Source organism: Arachis duranensis, chromosome 9, assembly GCF_000817695.3.
Source record: "Arachis duranensis cultivar V14167 chromosome 9, aradu.V14167.gnm2.J7QH, whole genome shotgun sequence".
NCBI classification, from domain to species: domain Eukaryota; kingdom Viridiplantae; phylum Streptophyta; class Magnoliopsida; order Fabales; family Fabaceae; genus Arachis; species Arachis duranensis.
This window is the reverse complement of record NC_029780.3, coordinates 55,162,930-55,181,713: the sequence shown is the minus strand read 5'-3', so window position 1 is coordinate 55,181,713 and position 18,784 is coordinate 55,162,930. Positions and strand designations below refer to the sequence as shown.

Here is an 18,784-nt window from a genome sequence, read left to right as displayed (position 1 = left end):
ATTTTATTGAGAAGTATTTATTTAGTTTCATCATAAATAATATTTTATTGAAAACTATTTATTAATATAAGGAATAAAAAATTAATTTGAAAAAAATATTGTATTGAACTTTTTTAAAATAAATAGGTTCATGACATATAAGTCTATGATCAATTTGACATTTAAATGATGTTGTTTTGTTTGAGTAAATAATGATAAATAAATTTTTGACAAATTTAAATCTAGGTATAAGTCTTTATCTTTTCTAATAATTGATGTTGACATTTAAGTTTGTGTTTATAAGAGTGATTGAGACTAAAAGATTAAGATTGAAAGATAAAGATTAAATTAAGTGTTTGTATAATGTTTGGTGTAAAATGTATCAAACTAAGTTATGTCTTAATATTATGTTTATTTTGAGATAAATATAAAGATTGAGAAATATATTTGAAATTTGAAAAGTCAAATGAGAATATTTTTAAGAAAAATATTAAAGTTTTAGTCTTTGTCCTAAAAAATTTTAGTCTTCTATAATTCTATATTCTCCCTTTCGAAAGATACTGAAGAAACTAAAATTTTATATCAAATATTAAAATTCTAGTTTAAAATTATCAAACACAATATTAGATCTTAGTCTCCAATATCAGTCTCAGTTTTCAATATCCACCTCAGTAACACGTTAGATTAACAACTTTTGTTAGTATTTGATGCAAAATTAAGAGAAAAGTCGCTTTAATTCACATAGATCAATGACATCGATCAAAGTATTTTTTTGGAGTAAATAGCCATTTTGGCACCTGAAAGGTTCAGTTTTGACAGAACGGATCCTAATATTTACTTTTGATAAAATGAGTCTCAAAAAATATATTTGGTTTGACAAAATGACCTAAATGTTTGGTCAATGATTCATTTTCTAGTCAACTGTTAAATTCTTCATAGAAGTACTATTTATCATTGTCTTCTTCTATAAAATTACTAATATATCCTCTCTCTCATCACCATTACCTATCATCATTTTTCCTATCCTTTACGAATTATACCCCTATTCCAATCCCCCTCTTCCATCACCTTCACCTCCACTTCCACTACTACAACTACAATCTTCACCTCACTCGCTATTCGTAAGTCTCTCATTGCACACAACACGATAACAATCACACCCCACAAATTCTAAAACAATCTTTCATTTACCATTCACCATTCACAACGTCTCCAATCTTCACACAAGCTCTTATTTTGTCGTCCAGAATTAACTGCGCGTAGACATCAGTTGTTTGCGATTCTCTGTGCCTAAAACTATGCCATCTACAATTTACTGAGCTTCGAACTCCACCGTCCATGATTCATTCCACCTTAAACTCTGACATCTCTTGTCTCTTCGAGCATCGCTACCTTTGTTTGGTCAGCATCACGATTGATTCATCTTTTGTTTTTATATTTTTTTTATATTTTTGTATTTTCTAAAAGTTCAACAATATCAACTCTAATTTAGAATGAATACTTCTTAGATAATGTTGATGAAGATGCTTGTGACGCTAGTGGATGAAGACAGTCAAATGGAGTGGTGACAAAAAAATAGAATAGAACAAAAAAATGAGATAAAAGTGATGAAGTAACAATAATGCAAATGCAACAAGTAATATTGGGTGCTGACATAAATAGTGACAAAAGAATAAAATTACAGAAAAAACGAGTTGAATGATAATGATAGTAATAATGATGATAATGAGAGAAATAAATTAGTAATTTCTTAAAATTTAATTGTCGACCAGATAAATAAACTGTTAATAAAATATTTGAATCACTTTGTGAGATAAAATATATATTTTAGAAATTGTTTTGTCAACAACAAATACTGATATTCATTTTGTCAAAAAATAAATTTTTTAGGTATTAAAATAATAATAAATTTTTTTTATCAAATTACATTGTCTTGTCCGATAAAAAAGATAGAGTTTGGATTGATACTCACGAATTAATTATTAACTTATTATTGTGTTTCTGTAATAAGGAAGAACTAAGAAGTGGGCGAACAAAGTCGCAGTTTTCCCTCTTGCAAGATCGAAGGTAAAGGATGACATAGCACCTCTTCGTACAGGAGTGAATCTTTTTCAGTGAAAAAAAAATAGATAATGTTCAGTGGAGAATCTCACCCTTTATTATTCTCTCTCCTATTTAATTTTGGTCCCACTTATAAAATTAAAAAGGAAAAGTATAGGGAGCCAATAGTCTAAGCATATAATGTGTACAATGGAGGTTTAAGAAGTATTAGAGATATGATCATTAGTGTTACATTGTTCTATCAGATTATGTTTTTGGGATGAGTTGATTCATGACATGGTATTAGAATTCTAGATTCAAACGGTCAAATTTTTAGGATGAGTGATTTGATGACATGAGATGTTTATTATCCCTGGAGTGATGTTCATTTTATTCATAGACCAAAGGTTTAACCCATTATACACATTGTACAATTAGGCCATTAGCTCCCTAGCACTACCCAATTAAAAATGAGAGATCAATGGAGAGGATCCATTTCCGTCACTCCCACACTCCACAGTCCACACTCTACCACTACACTTCTTAGTTCTTAGTTCAATGCCTATGTCTTTCTCTGCCTCCCTCCTTCCTCTCCTTTGACTAAAAATTCAATGGACTCTATACTCCACCCTCACCCACTCCATTCCCATTCCCTCCGTTCACCATTCCCATTCCAATTCCCAATCGGAAACCAAAAACTCATTCCCAATTTAAACCTTCTCCGGAACAACAACAACCCCATCTCTATCACGCGCGCTTCCACAACCACACCCAAACACCAAAACCGAAACGACATCGGAGTAGCCTCACCTCCCAAATGCCTCTTCAAGGAAGCGCTCTTTTGTTTCACCCTTGGAGTTACGGCCCTCGGCGCCTTCTCCTCTCCTCCTACGGCAACTGCAATTGCCGTCCCTGCCGTTGTGAAAGATGTCTTTTCCTGGAAGAAGAAAAACGGCGGGAAAGAGAAGGCGAAGAGTGGTCATGAGTACGCTGATTGCACCGAGAAGCTTCTAGAAACGGTTTCGGTTCTTCTGAGGACTGTGGAAGGTGTTAGGAACGGGAACGGGGGAATGGAGGAGGTGGGGGCGGCGATGAAGGCGGTGAATGAGAAGAAGGAGGAGGTGCGTGGGGAGATCAATGACAGGCTGTACCCGCAGTTGAGAGTTCTGAGAAGGCAGAAGGGTGCGTTGGGGAAACGCGCCGGGCAGATAATCGATGAGATTTTGGCTGCGAAAGGCGAGTATGAAAAATTGAGGAGGAAGGAGAAGAAGAAGGGGTTGGAGGAGGAAGAGAAGTTGACGGTGGAGACGATAGAGAAGAAGGTTGCGGAGTTGGAGGATGAGTACAATGGGATATGGGAGAAAGTTGGGGATCTTGAAGACGCGATTTCAAGGAAGGAGACGGTGGCTTTGAGTTATGGAGTCAGGGAGATTAACTTCATTCAGTGGGAGTGTGAGCAGATGGTGGAGAGGTTTAAGCGAGAAATGAGGCACAAGGAGAAGACCAAAAGGTTTTACTTGAATGCATTTTTTTTAATAACCTGATTGATTGCATTTTGATTAGTTGCATTAATGTATTATTATGTTATGTCTTAGTTAAATTTGGATGTGGTTTTTTTAATCTAGTTTTGTTGGTGGTGAGTCAATGCGGCAGTTTGGGTGAAAATTCACATAAGAGATTTCATTTCTCGTACTCTTCAATATTTTGGATTTAAAACTCGCACTTTTTATCATTCTTTTGTCTCTGAGTTGCCAGATAAATAGGTAGGAAGTTGAAGTTACCTTTAATTTTGCTTGAATATGTTTTTGAATTAGCCATTCAAAGCTGCAATTAAGGCCATATAATACTTGTGTTATTTTAATCTATTTGACGATGTCAAATTTTCTCAGTTTTGAGTGCAAAGGGTTTCTTTGTTGCACAATATTCTCAGTTTTGAATTAGCCTTTGGAATCATATGTCTTCATGCATAAATTTGTGGTTTCAGTTTGTCTGCAAGTCCAGTTACCAGTCTCTCAAAATTGGACGTTCAAAAGGACTTGGAAACTGCACAGAGAAAACATTTAGAACAAATCATTCTTCCTAGTATTTTGGATGTTGAAGATCTTGGGCCATTCTTTCATCAAGATTCCATTGATTTTGCTCAAAGATTGAAAAGACGTCTTCAAGAATCATGGGATATGCAAAGAAATTTAGAGGCTCAGATAAGAAAACATATGAAGAAGTTTGGCAAGGAAAATCGCTATATTGTTTCCTCACCAGAAGAAGATGTGATTAAGGGTTTTCCTGATGTTCAGTTAAAGTGGATGTTTGGAAATAAGGAGGTTGTGGTTCCTAAAGCTGTTAGCCTTCATTTGTACCATGGTTGGAAGAAGTGGCGCGAAGAAGCTAAAGCGGATTTAAAACGCAATTTAATGGAAGATGCTGAGTTTGGCAGAAAATATGTGGCTGAAAGACAGGTTCCATTTCGCTTTTAGATGTATTTTTAGTGCTGCATCAACTTTATTATGTTTTAACCATACATATTTTGAGCATAAAGGCTTTTTGGCGCTGCTATGTTCATTTCTCATTACCTGCCCATTGTAGGAAAGGATTCTTTTGGACCGTGATCGAGTAATGTCATGGGCATGGTACAATGAAGAGAAAAATAGATGGGAAATGCATCCCGTGGCTGTTCCTTATGCTGTCTCCAGAAAGCTAATAGAGCATGCTCGGATTAGGCACGATTGGGGTGCCATGTATGTTGCATTAAAGGGGGAGGAGAAAGAATTTTATGTTGACATAAAGGTTGTAGCCTTATCAATTGTATTTCTTCTTAAGAGACCTGTTTTGTTTTGTTACTCATATGATGGTTAGTGTATACCTTCTTATTTCAGGAGTTTGAAATGCTTTTTGAAGATTTTGGGGGTTTCGATGAGCTGTATATGAAAATGCTTGCCTCTGGTGTTCCAACAGCTGTTCATCTGATGTGGGTTCCTTTCTCAGAGCTGGACTTCCGTCAGCAGTTCCTTCTGATATTTAGGGTGTCTCGCTGGGTTTTTAATGGGCTGTGGAATTCTGAAGTTGTTGTGAAAGCAAGAAATCGGATCTTTACAGAACTTAAGGATATAACTGATGACTTAATGATGGTGATAGGGTTTCCTATTGTGGAGTTTTTAGTCCCTTATCCGGTATCGTTGATCTGAGAACTTCCCATTTGCTAATTAAGTGGTCAGTTTCGAATGACAAGTTGTTGAAACCTCTGTTATCACTGTATTACAGGTGAGGATGAGATTAGGAATGGCTTGGCCAGAGGAAATATATCAGACAGTTGACGCCACGTGGTACTTGAAATGGCAATCAGAGGCAGAATTCAATTATAAATCCAGATTAACGGATGAACTCACTGGATGGTACTTTTGGTTTTTTGTTAGAGCTGCTGTATTCGGATTTGTTATGTTTCATGTGTTCAAATTTTTGCGGAGAAAAGTCCCACGTCTGTTTGGCTATGGTCCTTTTCGAAGAGATCCAAATATGCAGAAGTTGCGCCGAGTGGTATTGCTTCTTTGTTGCATCTGACACACTATCTTCTAAATTTCTGATTGTTTCCATGTTGTGGGGGATTCCTGCAATCCTGCTATACGTTAGCTTGTGTATTACTTGTTTCAATTTTGATGTTTGCATAGTGACATTTTATTATGTTACCCTAGCTTGGGGATAAATTGATTGCTTACAATTTAAGATGAAAGCAATATTGCAGAGGTCACAATCACATAGGAGTCTATTCCAATTTAGTTTTACTGAACTGTTAAGAAAAAATTTTGTTGATTCAAATATGTTGTATTTGATTTAAACCGAGCTTTAAAATTTCCTTATTAAATATACTGAGTTGGTCAGTTTCATTGATAAGAATGTAGGTCTTATATTCTTTAATTATTTATTAAGCAATAACCCATGTTATTGCCCTCCTGGACATAGATTACAACCACTAATGCCATGCCTTCAGCTTCCTTGATTTAGTGTCTGTCAATGAGCATGGTTTCTTGACTAGTAGATTGGAAGCTTATTATTACTCATTATAATAAAATCTTTTGCAGAAGTATTATGTTAACCAAAAATTAAGAAGAATAAAGCAGAAGAGAAAGGATGGTGTTGACCCCATAAAGACAGCTTTTGAACAGATGAAGGTAACCAAGCAACCCCCTGCAGCGCGGCAGGGGTGGCCCTCTCCTTTAAATCTGTTTTGGCAGTATTTAGTATATACTATTCTCGCAGAGGAAAAGTTGTAAGCTTTATGGCTGTTTTGCAGAGGGTGAAGAAACCACCAATACCTTTGAAGAATTTTGCAAGTATTGAGTCTATGAAAGAGGAAATCAATGAAGTTGTGGCATTTTTGCAAAATCCAAGGGCATTTCAAGAAATGGGTGCACGGGCACCTCGGGTATGATATAGCATGAAGATTTTTCAATCGAAAAATTATAAAAAGTGGATAAGGCATCCTCCAAAAAGATCAAAATTAACAACTTTGTTTTGATGAAACTACATGTATCCTCTTATCGGAGGCATCCTTCTCTGTTTCACATGCAGAATATGATTTGAAAATGCCTGTATCAACTAAGATCAGCTCCTGAGAACTGTTCTCTATATGCAGGGAGTTCTTATTGTAGGCGAGAGGGGTACAGGAAAGACATCTCTAGCACTGGCTATCGCTGCCGAGGCAAGAGTGCCAGTTGTTGAAATTAAGGCCCAACAATTGGAAGCTGGCTTGTGGGTTGGACAAAGTGCATCTAATGTTCGGGAATTGTTTCAGACAGCAAGAGATTTGGTTATCCTCTTAAACCACCTTAATGTTTATTCTCTTTTTCCTTAACTTACACTGTTTTAGAACCTTTGTTTCAGACAGCAAGAGATTTGATTATCCTCTTAAACCATCTTAATGTTTATTCTGATTTTCCTTAACTTACACTGTTTTAGAACCTTGTTTCTTTGATCAGAATAAAATATTTAGTTCAGAAGAGAGGAGTTGGTAAAAATGTCCAATAATATAAGCTTTGTATGTTCATGTTTCATTTAAATTGGCCACTGATGTATCCTTGGTTTGACTAGTGGTCAAACCATTTGAATTGTGTGCCAGTCCTCAATTTTTTATTCCTTGGTGTTTTTAGACATTGATCTTTCATCTATGCATCCTCTGTAGTACTGTGGTAGTCTGAATCTGTTACTCTATCCAGTCTAGGTTATCTATCTCCTGTTTTACTGATTAGCTTGCAGCTACATGTAGGCTCCTGTAATAATATTTGTGGAGGATTTTGACCTTTTCGCTGGTGTACGTGGCACATTTATTCATACCAAAAATCAGGATCATGAATCTTTCATTAATCAACTGCTTGTGGAACTTGATGGGTAATTTATATCTTTGGGTTCTTTGCTGGCTTACTGACAATGAATATATGCTCATATATCAGCAATGGATCGAGCTATGCGGTTTATCTTATTCTGTTCACTGTTACAATTTGCAGCTTTGAGAAACAAGATGGGGTTGTTTTGATGGCTACTACAAGAAATCTCAAACAAATTGACGAAGCCTTGCAGAGGCCAGGTCGCATGGATAGAATATTTCATCTTCAAAGACCGACTCAAACAGAGAGAGAAAAAATATTATACTTGGCAGCAGAGGAAACCATGGATGATCAGCTTATTGATTATGTAGACTGGAAAAAGGTAAATCCAAACATCACTTTCCCCTTCGAAAATTCAATTACAGAGAACAGGAAAAGTACAAGTAAGAGGATTATAAGATATCTTACAAGAGAAGTTTAGAATGCATGTAGAGTACCCAGTGCCTGGTTTCTGTTTATGTTGGAAATGGTAATGGTACTTAAGCTACCACGAATAAGAACGAAACAGAAGTCATAGATAAAATAAAAATTCTTATATCTTAAAATCCTTGAAACTGCTCCATAGTAGAGGGATAAAGTTAGTTTCCACCAAGTAACCCAGAGGATTTTTGATACGATAGAACTCATCAAACAATGCAAAAAAATAAGTGACCTTTCTGACGGTGAATTATAGATAACATTTTTGGAGAGTGTGGGGGGCCCAGGAATCTGCAGTTCGTTTGTATTAATTAATAGTTATTGCTATTAAGGACATTTGTCCCAACAAATTTCTTGACCTTAAGATAAGGGAGAGGGAGACTTAAGAAGACTCTAAATGAGGTGGTAAAGAGAAACCTAAGCATAAATCTTACTTCGAACATGATACATGACAGATCGTAGGGCATCGACTAATCCATCTAGCTCATCCCACCCAATGGGAAAAAAAAGGCTTTGTTGTTGTTGTTGTTGTTGTTGTGTGTATTTCAAAAAGTGTTGTTAAAATTAAAATAACGTTTTTTTATTATTTAACAATGCTTTCTAAAAAGTGTTGCTAAAAAAAGTGTTACCAAAATGTAAAAAAAAGTATGATTTTAATTTTAATAACACTTGCATAGCCACTGTAGCCACCATAAGTATAGGCATACTAGAATCCACCATATATATATGTCCTCCCTACATTTACACTTAAAAGCTCTTTGATTTCAGGTTGCTGAGAAGACAGCTCTTTTACGGCCTATTGAATTAAAACTCGTACCTGTTGCTTTAGAAGGAAGTGCCTTCCGAAGCAAAGTTCTTGACACAGATGAATTGATGAGCTACTGTGGTTTATTTGCAGTAAGAGTTTGCTGATTCTGTACTTATTTTCAACAATATCAGGAACTCTTTTATATTTAAATTTATGTGTGGGGCTTAATGAGTTAGAGTTAAGCTACAGGAGGTAATCCCTTGCCTTCCATAAAGCAGGATATGATTCTAGCCCCTTTTGTGATCAATTGCAGAGACTTCCCCAAGCAAGTCAACTAATACTTTATTTAACTAGTATGAACTTGGCTTTACTTCTATATTGTTTAAGGTTAGAATAACATAATAATTTAGATTTGTGCTTAGTGACATGCATTGGATTAGAAAAAGAAAAGAACTTAGAGAGGAAAAGGAAGACATTTCTCCTCAAATGCTTTCTGCAGTTAAAGAAATGAATTTGAAGCATGTTTATAATAGTATTAACATCTTTGCATTTCTGTTATTCTTTTCAAGAATTCAAGTTTACTCTCTCTCTTTGTTTGTTTCTTTGTTTTTTTTTTTTTAAATTATGCAGATTTTTAATGAAAAGCAGATTGAACAGTACTTCATACTGCTTAATTTTATTTATTTATATATTTATTTGCCTTGTTAACTTGATACTCATATGGATCTGTTTCTTTTTACAACCATATTTTCTAAATTTTTGTTTGATTTACTTTGTCCAGTAAGAATGAAGTATATTTATTTCCTTTGGTTAGACTTTCAGTTCTGCAATTCCCTCGTTTCTGCGGAAGACTAAAATTGCCAAGATGTTAAGCAAAGCATGGGTGAATCATCTTGGACTGACATTGACAAAGGAGGATCTGCAGAGTGTTGTTGATTTGATGGAACCATATGGTCAGATAAGCAATGGGATAGAGCTTTTGAGTCCCCCACTTGATGTAAGAAACAATGATTTTTCCATAATGCTTGTTATGTATTCAACATAAAGCTCCTCCTTATGGATAATCACTGAGTTTTGTCATCCATTTTCAAATTTGAGTATAGTAGCAGCCTAAGTTTTCTACTCTTTTGAAGTTAAAATTTAATATCATTATGATGCTAGAGAAAAATAACTAAATGGATTTTCATTATTGTTCAGTGGACGAGGGAAAGCAAATTTCCACATGCTGTCTGGGCAGCTGGCCGTGGTCTTATTGCTCTTTTATTACCAAATTTTGATGAGGCTGACAATTTATGGCTTGAACCACTATCCTGGCAGGTTAGACATATTCGTCCATGCTCTGCTTTATATTGCCTGGAAATATTCTCATTTACATAATACATCTCTGGCGGTAGAAATGTTGCTTCTCTTTCAAGTAGTTCATAGGAGTTTAGGCTGCATTTCGAGACTATCTAGGGACACAAATTTAGAGACATTGGAGGGGAGAAACCTATTTGGAAAAGGAGACATGTATAGAAACAGGCAAAATATTTGTCCTGAGACAAGTTTTCTCTCTATTTTTTCTCTGTCTTTATCATCTCATCATTTTTGTATTTTGTTCTGGGACCAGTTACCAAACAACACGATCGAGAACAAAGTCATTGTACCAAATACAAGAAAATTAACCGAATGGAGGATATCTTATATTCTGTTGCATTCATTTCTTCTCTTCTAGTAACTTTTTCTTCTATTAAGGAGGCTATTTATTGAATGCAATGCAAGAAAGATAATATTTACGTTGTACTATTAGCCATATCTACTGCTGTTATAGCAGGACTTGTTGGTAATCAACTTTTGCTTCTCTGTGTTACTGTTTCCCTAACTTGGTGAAGAAGATATGGATGAATAACTTTTCTTCAAAAGCATTGCATATATATGTGTTAACAAAGTATATAATACAGTATCTCTGCTATTTGCTGTTGCCTGTCTAGCCTCTCATTTGTTTCTAGAAGTGACTAATCTTTTTCAAGTCCTAAGTCAAGTTTGCTGTATGACAATATAATAAAGACTGAAACCCTGATTTTTAACTAAGTGGCTCTATATGGGGATTATAGCTAAGTGCTAACCTGTGTTCTCCAAATTCTGCATGGTAATTGTGTTCCAATGGAGGAAATTATAATTTGTTGATCATAGTCACTTGAATAATGATAGATGCTTAATTGTGTTTTGTACAGGGAATCGGATGTACAAAAATCACAAAAGCAAGAAATGAAGGCTCCATTAATGGAAATTCAGAATCAAGATCATATCTTGAAAAGAAACTTGTCTTTTGTTTTGGATCACATGTTGCATCTCAAATGCTACTTCCTTTCGGGGAAGAAAACTTTCTGTCTTCATCTGAGATACAACAGGCGCAAGAGGTTGGTCGTATCTGTGGTTGATACATCTGCATGTCTTTCATGTTATAATATCTTTGAAATTGAACATACTGCTTATCATTTTTTTCATTAGCACAGAAAATTCGACCCTTTTCTACGGTTTTTTTTTTCTTTTATTTATTTATTTATTTTTGAAATTTTTTTACAACAGATTGCTACAAGAATGGTCATTCAGTATGGTTGGGCCCCAGATGACAGTGCTGCAATTTATTACCATAGCAATGCGGTATGCACCTTACATGCATTTTGGCTGTTGTGGTGAATGATCTTTTTCCCTTCTTACATTTGCGGGGTTCAAAATATCTGGTAGGGAGTTGCAGGCATATTCAATATGTTAAGAAGTGGATTTCTTTTCTAGATTAATTTGCTGAATTGCTTTTTATAAATAAAGGAGAAAAAACATAAACTCTGAGAAGAACCAGAGAATGTAGAATCTATCAATCTAACATAATAGTAATGCATTTTAACTCATAAATGGTTAATTCTTCAATATAAGGCTATGTTTCATGTGCACTTTGTTAATTCTCTGTTTAACTGTTTCAATTATGGATGTTTCATGTGTGACTTGATCATGAACTTTCCCATTGATGCAACATATGAATAAAGGGTTATTTTGATGGAGGAAGAGTTTCATATTTTACTCTAATGTTGATTGATTTCCTCAAACTCAAATGTATAACCATTAATCTTTGAAATACTGCTTTTCCAGTTCCACGATGAATTGTAGTCTGGGTTTCCAATGCTGGTGTCCTACATGCTTCTATCACTATCAAGTTTCATCTTTCCCATTTTTGTATTTTTTATTTTTGTAAGCAAAGAAGATTGTAGTGTACTGCTTTTTGATAAACAAAACTATATGTTTATATTATGGAGGGAATTATGTCAACTACATAAGAAAGGCAAACATCTATTATGGTTATTATTATTTTCTTTAAATGCTATTATTTTATACGTTTTCTTGTGTCATTTTGGTGACGTAGTCTACTGCACTAAGCATGGGGGATGATCATGAGTATGTGATGGCGGCTAAAGTTGAAAAGGTAGCTGTTTCTTAGTAAAATTCAACTTCTTGTATGAAAAAGCTTCTTACTTGATCTACTTATGATGTTTCTAGATGTTTGATTTGGCATATCTCAAAGCAAGTCAAATGCTACGGAAAAATCGGCAGGTGCTAGAAAAGATTGTAGAGGAGTTACTTGAGTTTGAAATTTTGACTGGAAAGGTAACTGATAATGTGTCTGGAATGCTATATTTAGTATTGTGTACTTTTTTAGGCTATCCTGAAACCTTTGCCCGCGTGTTTTTCTGTTGATATCCAAGGAGCATGAGTATGCATCTACCTAATTCTGTTAAAGGTCCCCATTTATCATATCCATTGACAAAGGATATATTGACTGAATCATTACCCAAAATTTTTGTTCATTTCAACCACTTAATATGGTTATGTCTTAGGGAAAGCTGCCAACCCAGAAGCTTAACCTCTTGATCTAGCATTGCTTTTGCAATATCTTATCCTCTCTTTGAATCAATGATTTGGTAATTTTAATTTAATTGCATGTTTGTTAATTCCAATTTGTTTATATTTTTGGGGAATATTAACCAACCTTGCTATTATTTACAATTTTAAGAGGTATTATTGTTTGTTACATCTATGAATTTCAATTATTTGGTTATGCTATTTATATATTTCTTCAATTGTTTTAGTATATAGACTCAGCTGGATCCACTTTTGTGGTTATTCACCTGTTCTCTAAATTTTGCTGGTCTCCTTTTAGCTGGTATTATTTATATATTTATTGTATTGGGAATGGATAAATCAGTAGTATATATTAGATTCTCAAATTAAATTGAAGTGCCTGTTCAGTGAGCTCGATTGCTGATTATCTGATTAAAAGCATATAAGGCATCTGTTTGGCCACATTTATGGTTCATACTTGATCTCTGAAAGTTGTTATTCCCTTGTTCATAACACAAGTTGCTCTCTAGCAGGATTTGGAAAGAATTACCAAGGATAATGGTGGAATCAAAGAGAAAGAACCTTTTTCTCTTTGTGAACTTCAAGCTAGTGAGGTATATGATTATTGTGAAAACTTTGGATCTTCCTATAAGTCTAGCAATTTCAATAGAGTCCCTCGGCTTTTTATATCATTGCCTTGTCACTTACTCTACACGAAACCGATTAATTTTCCCAAGCCTTTTGTGTTTATTAGTTACTTTTGGTTTCTTATGTGTTACCATAGATAGTATGGCATATCAATGTTGAGTTTGCAAAACCACATTGACATTTATCATACAAATATCTTTTAATTTGTCACTGCAAGACGTTGTATCATGTATAATTTATGTTAAAACAACAATACAATTGTATGATACATCTATTATAGATGAACTAACTGTTTCTGTTATTGTTTTCAGCCAACATCCCGCGGATTCCTTGAAAGTGGAAACGCATTGGAAGTGCTCTCCTAACATCCTAGATAAAAAAGGGGATACTATCGGTATTGTACAGTCTTAAGTGAGGCCCTAGTTCATTTTTGTTATTTTGTTTGGTTAGGATGTTCATTTGTACTTAGAAGCGTGATTAACTTCCAAATTGATATGGTAAATTATTGTCATGCGTTTGTTCTAGGGATGTCAACCGGCGGGGGATGCCTCCTTGCTCCCCGTGCCCGAACCCTGATTTGCTCCCCATATCTGCCCGCGACCCCACTGTGTGAAATATTTATCCCCATCCTTATTTCTTGCATTCCCCGTAGGATCCCATACTCCATCTCCCTAATTGATAATTTTATGGAAATTCTAATGAAAATTTTCTTAAAAAATATAAGAAAGTCATAAAACATTGGAACAATATACAAATACATTTTGTCCAAGATTACGAATTAATTAAAATTCGCCATCATCTTGTGTTTCTTCTTGTCCTCCTTCTCGTGCTTCTGGAAAATTTGTTTCAATTGGTTGACCCGCGTCACCTTGTGGTGGTTATGGTCGGTCATTAATTTCCATACTAGAGTTGCAATTATCAATCATGTACAAAACAATTTCGTAAGAGCGAGAACAACAAATTTTATACAAAAACACTTTGATTCTCATATTTAGATACACAAAAAAAATTCAGCTAACGTAAGATTTAGTTCAAGTTTAGACATGTAACAAAAAATTAGCAAACACCACAATATTAAGTTAAGAAGTAAATAAACAGCAAGCAAACAAACGAACAAACACAAGATTCAATTCAAGCAAACAAAAGACACAAAGTATCTGTGCTGATTGGAGTGGCTTAAAGAGTAAAAGCTGGGTGAATTTATCTAGTAAGTTCTTTACTAAAGTCTTCTTGCTTCAGAGGTTAACTAAGTCGAAGACTGATATTCAGACATCTAGAGAGTTTTAAGGGGAATCTCTCTATGAAACTTGAGAGAGATATAAGGCTATGATAAAGAAATGCTTTCTGGACATATTTGCGGATTGGGTACAATTATAGATCTTCTATGATGGTATCACTCCAGCTTTTGGCTCTTTTAGGATAACTCTGCAGGAGGTTCTTTGTATATGAAGACCACTGATAAGGCCTTGGATTTGATAGAGATAGTAGCTAATAATAAGCACTTACATTCATCAGGGAGAACCGTAAAAAAATGTCTCATGGAGTTGGATGCTTTGGATGCCATTTTGGTTCAGAATAAAACTATGTCTCAACAGATTGTTGCCATCATTCAACATTTGAGAGGTATGCAAGTGTCATCTGTTACTATCTAGGATTTTGAAAGCTTTTGTTCTGAGCAATCCCCTCTGGAGCAAGATAATTACATGGGTTACTCTTCAAGACTTGATAATAATGATCCCTTTTCCAAGACATACAACCGGGGATGGAGAAATTACCCAAATTTTCAAAGGCAGTCCAACTTCAACAAAAACCCCCACTTCAACTGGAAAAATCCTTTCAACCAGCAACATCGATCCTTAAATCCACCCTGCAGCTACACAGGATACCTCAGCATCGGAAGCACAATTGGCAGAACTCTCCAAGACTACTCAGAGTTTCATACAAGAAACTAGAGCCTCAATTCGAAACTTGGAAGTGCAAATAGGGTAGTTGAGCAAGCAAAATGTTGAGAGGCCTCCTAATACATTCTCCAGTGATACAATTTTAAATCCAAAAGAGGAATGTAAGGCCATCCATGTCATGAGTGGAAAAGAGGTGGGGACTCAACTTTCTCATGAGGCGGAGATTCGACATCAAATAGAGAGGAGAGGTTGGCGATTTTTGTGCAATTTGCATACCGATATGGGTTAGTTGATAGTCCAAAAGTTCTACAGTAATGCGTGGATGACCTATAAGGTTCTTGTTCGTAGGGTGAACGAGATGAACTATCAAACTTATGTGAGGGGAAAAGTCGTGGACTTTAATCCAAGAATGGTTAGGGCGGCCCCTCGGCTATTGCCTCCAAATTATGGTTCGGAGACTTATAATAAGAGGATGAGCCGAGACCGGAGGTATGACTAAGTTCTTGCTGACATTTGCCTCCTGGGAGCTTAGTGGAGGTTGAGCTCGGACGGACAGTTGAACCAATTGAGCCAGCATGACCTCAAACTAGTTGCTAGGGGATGGTTGGAGTTCATCCAACGCTCTATTATCTTGACTAGCAACCGCTCGGAGTGCACAATGGATATAGCTATCATGATCCACTACATCATGATCAGCTATGAGGTGGCGGTGAAGGACATCATTCCACAACAACTCTATAGCATTGCTTCTAACGCCAACACACATGCTAAGTTGGCCTTCCCTCATTTTATTTACTGGCTTTGTGAGGCCGCGGAGGTTTGCTTGGATAATGTTTTTTCTATCCCCATTGAGCGACCAATTTTAAGGAAGACTATGGAGCATGCAAGATAGTATGATAGGGTCCCAAGTGGAGGATAAGCAGAAGAAGAAGCTCAACAAATTCCTCCACCATCTTTCGTGCCTCAAGAGCACTACTTTAAACATCAGGAGTACTGGCAGCAACTGACATTTTCATTTGGTATGCACGTTTATAACTCAGCACTTTCTTCACAACCTCTCACAACTAACCAGCAAGTGCACTGGGTCGTCCAAGTAATAAACCTTACGTGAGTAAGGGTCGATCCCACGGAGATTGTTGGAATGAAGCAAGCTATGGTCATCTTGTAAATCTCAGTTAGGCGAATAATAAGTGGTTATAGAGTTTTTGAATAATAATAACAAATAAACAGAAAATAAAGATAGAAATACTTATGTAAATCATTGATGGGAATTTCAGATAGGCATATGAAGATGCTGTGCTCCTTCTGAATCTCTGATTTCCTACTACCTTCATCCAATCCTTCTTACTCCTTTCCATGGCAAGCTGTATGTAGGGCATCACCGTTGTCAATGGCTACATCCCATCCTCTCAGTGAAAATGGTCCAAATGCTCTGTCACAGCACGACTAATCATCTGTCGGTTCTCAATCATGCTGGAATATAATCCATTGATACTTTTGAGTTTGTCATCACGCCCAACAATCGCGAGTTTGAAGCTCGTCACAGTCATTCAATCCTTGAACGGAAGTGGTTGTCAGTCACGCGTTTATAGGTGAGAATGATGATGGGTGTCACGGATCATCACATTCATCATGTTGAAGTGCAACGAATATCTTAGAACAAGAATAAACTGAATTGAATAGAAAATAGTAGTAATTGCATTAAAACTTGAGGTACAGCAGAGCTCCACACCCTTAATCTATGGTGTGTAGAAACTCCACCGTTGAAAATACATAAGTGATGGTGGTCCGGGCATAGCCGAATGGCCAGCCCCCATGAATGATCAATAGTCTCCTAAGATGAATAATGGAATAAAACCAAGACCAAAGATGTCTAATACAATAGTAAAATGTCCTATTTATACTAGACTAGCCAACGTGTTTCTGGCGTTCAACTATGGTTCGTGACGTGTTTCTGGCGTTTGACTCCAGAATGCAGCATGAAACTGGCGTTGAGCGCCAGTTTACATCGTCTAATCTCGAATAAAGTTTGGACTATTATATATTGCTGGAAAGCTCTGGATGTCTACTTTTCAACGCCGTTGAGAGCGTGCCATTTGGATTCTGTAGCTCTAGAAAATCCATTTCGAGTGCAGGGAGGTCAGAATCCAACAGCATCAGCAGTCTTTTGTCAGCCTTTTATCAGAGTTTTGCTCAGGTCCCTCAATTTCAGCCAGAAAGTACCTGAAATCACAGAAAACCACACAAACTCATAGTAAAGTCCAGAAATGTGAATTTAGGATAAAAACTAATGAAAACATCCCTAAAAGTAGCTAGATCCTACTAAAAACTACCTAAAACAATGCCAAAAAGCGTATAAATTATTCGCTCATCACAACACCAAACTTAAATTGTTGCTTGTCCCCAAGCAACTAAAAATCAATTAGGATAAAAAGAAGAGAATGTACTATAAAGCTCAGAATATCAATGAATATTAATTCTAATTAAATGAGCGGGACTTGTAGCTTTTTGCTTCTGAACAGTTTTGGCATCTCACTTTATCCTTTGAAGTTTTGAATGATTGGCATCTCTAGGAACTTAGAATTTCAGATAGTGTTATTGATTCTCCTAGTTAAGTTTGTTAATTCTCTAGCACAGCTACTTTTATGAGTCTTGGCCGTAGCCCTAAGCACTTTGTTTTCCAATATTACCACCAGATACATAAATGCCACAGACACATGACTGGGTGAACCTTTTCAGATTGTGACTCAGCTTTGCTAAAGTCCCAGTTAGAGGTGTCCAAATCTCTTAAGCACACTCTTTTTGCTTTAGATCACGACTTTAACCATTCAGTCTCAAGCTTTTCACTTGGACCTACATGCCACAAGCACATGGTTAGGGACAGCTTGATTTAGCTGCTTAGGCCTGAATTTGATTTCCTTGGGCCTTCCTATCCATTGATGCTCAAAGCCTTGGATCCTTTTTACCCTTGCCTTTTGGTTTTAAGGGCTATTGGCTTTTTGTGCTTGCTTTTTCTTTTTCTTTCCATTATTTATTTTCGCCACTTTTTTTTTTTTGCAAGCTTTTGCTATTCACTGCTTTTTCTTGCTTCAAGAATCAATTTCATGGTTTTTCAGATTATCAATAGCATTTCTCTTTGTTCATCATTCTTTCAAGAGCCAACAATTTTAACATTCATAAACAACAAGATAAAAAATATGCACTATTCAAGCATTCATTCAGAAAACAAAATGTATTGTCACCACATCAATATAATTAAACTAAATTCAAGGGTAAATTCAAAACTCATGTACTTGTTGTTCTTTTTGTATTAAAAACATGTTTCATTTAAGAAAGGTGAAGGATTCATGGAATTATTCATAGCTTTAAGACATAGTTACTACATACTAATGATCATGTAATAAAGACACAAACATAGATAATATAAAGCTTGAAAATCGAAAAACAGAGAAATAAGAACAAGGAATGAGTCCACCTTAGTGATGGTGGCGCTTCCTTCTTGAAGAACCAATGATGTCCTTGAGCTCTTCTATGTCTCTTCCTTGCCTTTGTTGCTCCTCCCTCATTGCTCTTTGATCTTCTCTAATTTCATGGAGAATGATGGAGTGTTCTTGATGTTCCACCCTTAATTGATCCAATTGTAACTCAAGTCTTCTAGAGAAGTGTTGAGTTGTTCCCAATAATTGTTGGGAGGAAAGTGCATCCCTTGAGGTATCTCTGGGGTTTCTTGGTGATGAGCTTCCTTATGCTTCTCTTGGGCTCCATGAGTGGGCTCTCTTGTTTGCTCCATCCTCTTCTTAGTG

General features: G+C 35.9%; 1 protein-coding gene across 1 annotated transcript; it reads left to right on the top strand.

Annotated features, from left to right (window-relative positions):
* The first annotated feature begins 2,531 nt into the window (after positions 1–2,531).
* Positions 2,532–13,707, top strand: LOC107465728 (probable inactive ATP-dependent zinc metalloprotease FTSHI 5, chloroplastic). Its single transcript, XM_016084695.3, has 19 exons — positions 2,532–3,529; positions 4,004–4,475; positions 4,603–4,803; positions 4,893–5,186; positions 5,278–5,550; positions 6,093–6,182; positions 6,305–6,436; positions 6,647–6,820; positions 7,277–7,398; positions 7,515–7,716; positions 8,580–8,708; positions 9,374–9,556; positions 9,757–9,876; positions 10,773–10,958; positions 11,128–11,202; positions 11,957–12,016; positions 12,091–12,198; positions 12,966–13,046; positions 13,392–13,707. The coding sequence occupies exons 1-19, from the start codon at positions 2,631–2,633 to the stop codon at positions 13,443–13,445; spliced, it is 3,855 nt and encodes a 1,284-aa protein (XP_015940181.1). The 5' UTR covers positions 2,532–2,630; the 3' UTR covers positions 13,446–13,707.
* Positions 13,708–18,784: the final 5,077 nt, after the last annotated feature.

What these genes read in the sequence shown, in the direction of transcription:
- LOC107465728 (XM_016084695.3), top strand. Translation starts at nt 2,631, where the DNA reads ATGGACTCTATACTCCACCCTCACCCACTCCATTCCCATTCCCTCCGT. An exon ending in TGCAGAAGTTGCGCCGAGTG is followed by an intron (nt 5,551 to 6,092) that starts GTATTGCTTCTT and finishes AATCTTTTGCAG; the next exon opens with AAGTATTATGTTAACCAAAA. An exon ending in TTTTGAGTCCCCCACTTGAT is followed by an intron (nt 9,557 to 9,756) that starts GTAAGAAACAAT and finishes ATTATTGTTCAG; the next exon opens with TGGACGAGGGAAAGCAAATT.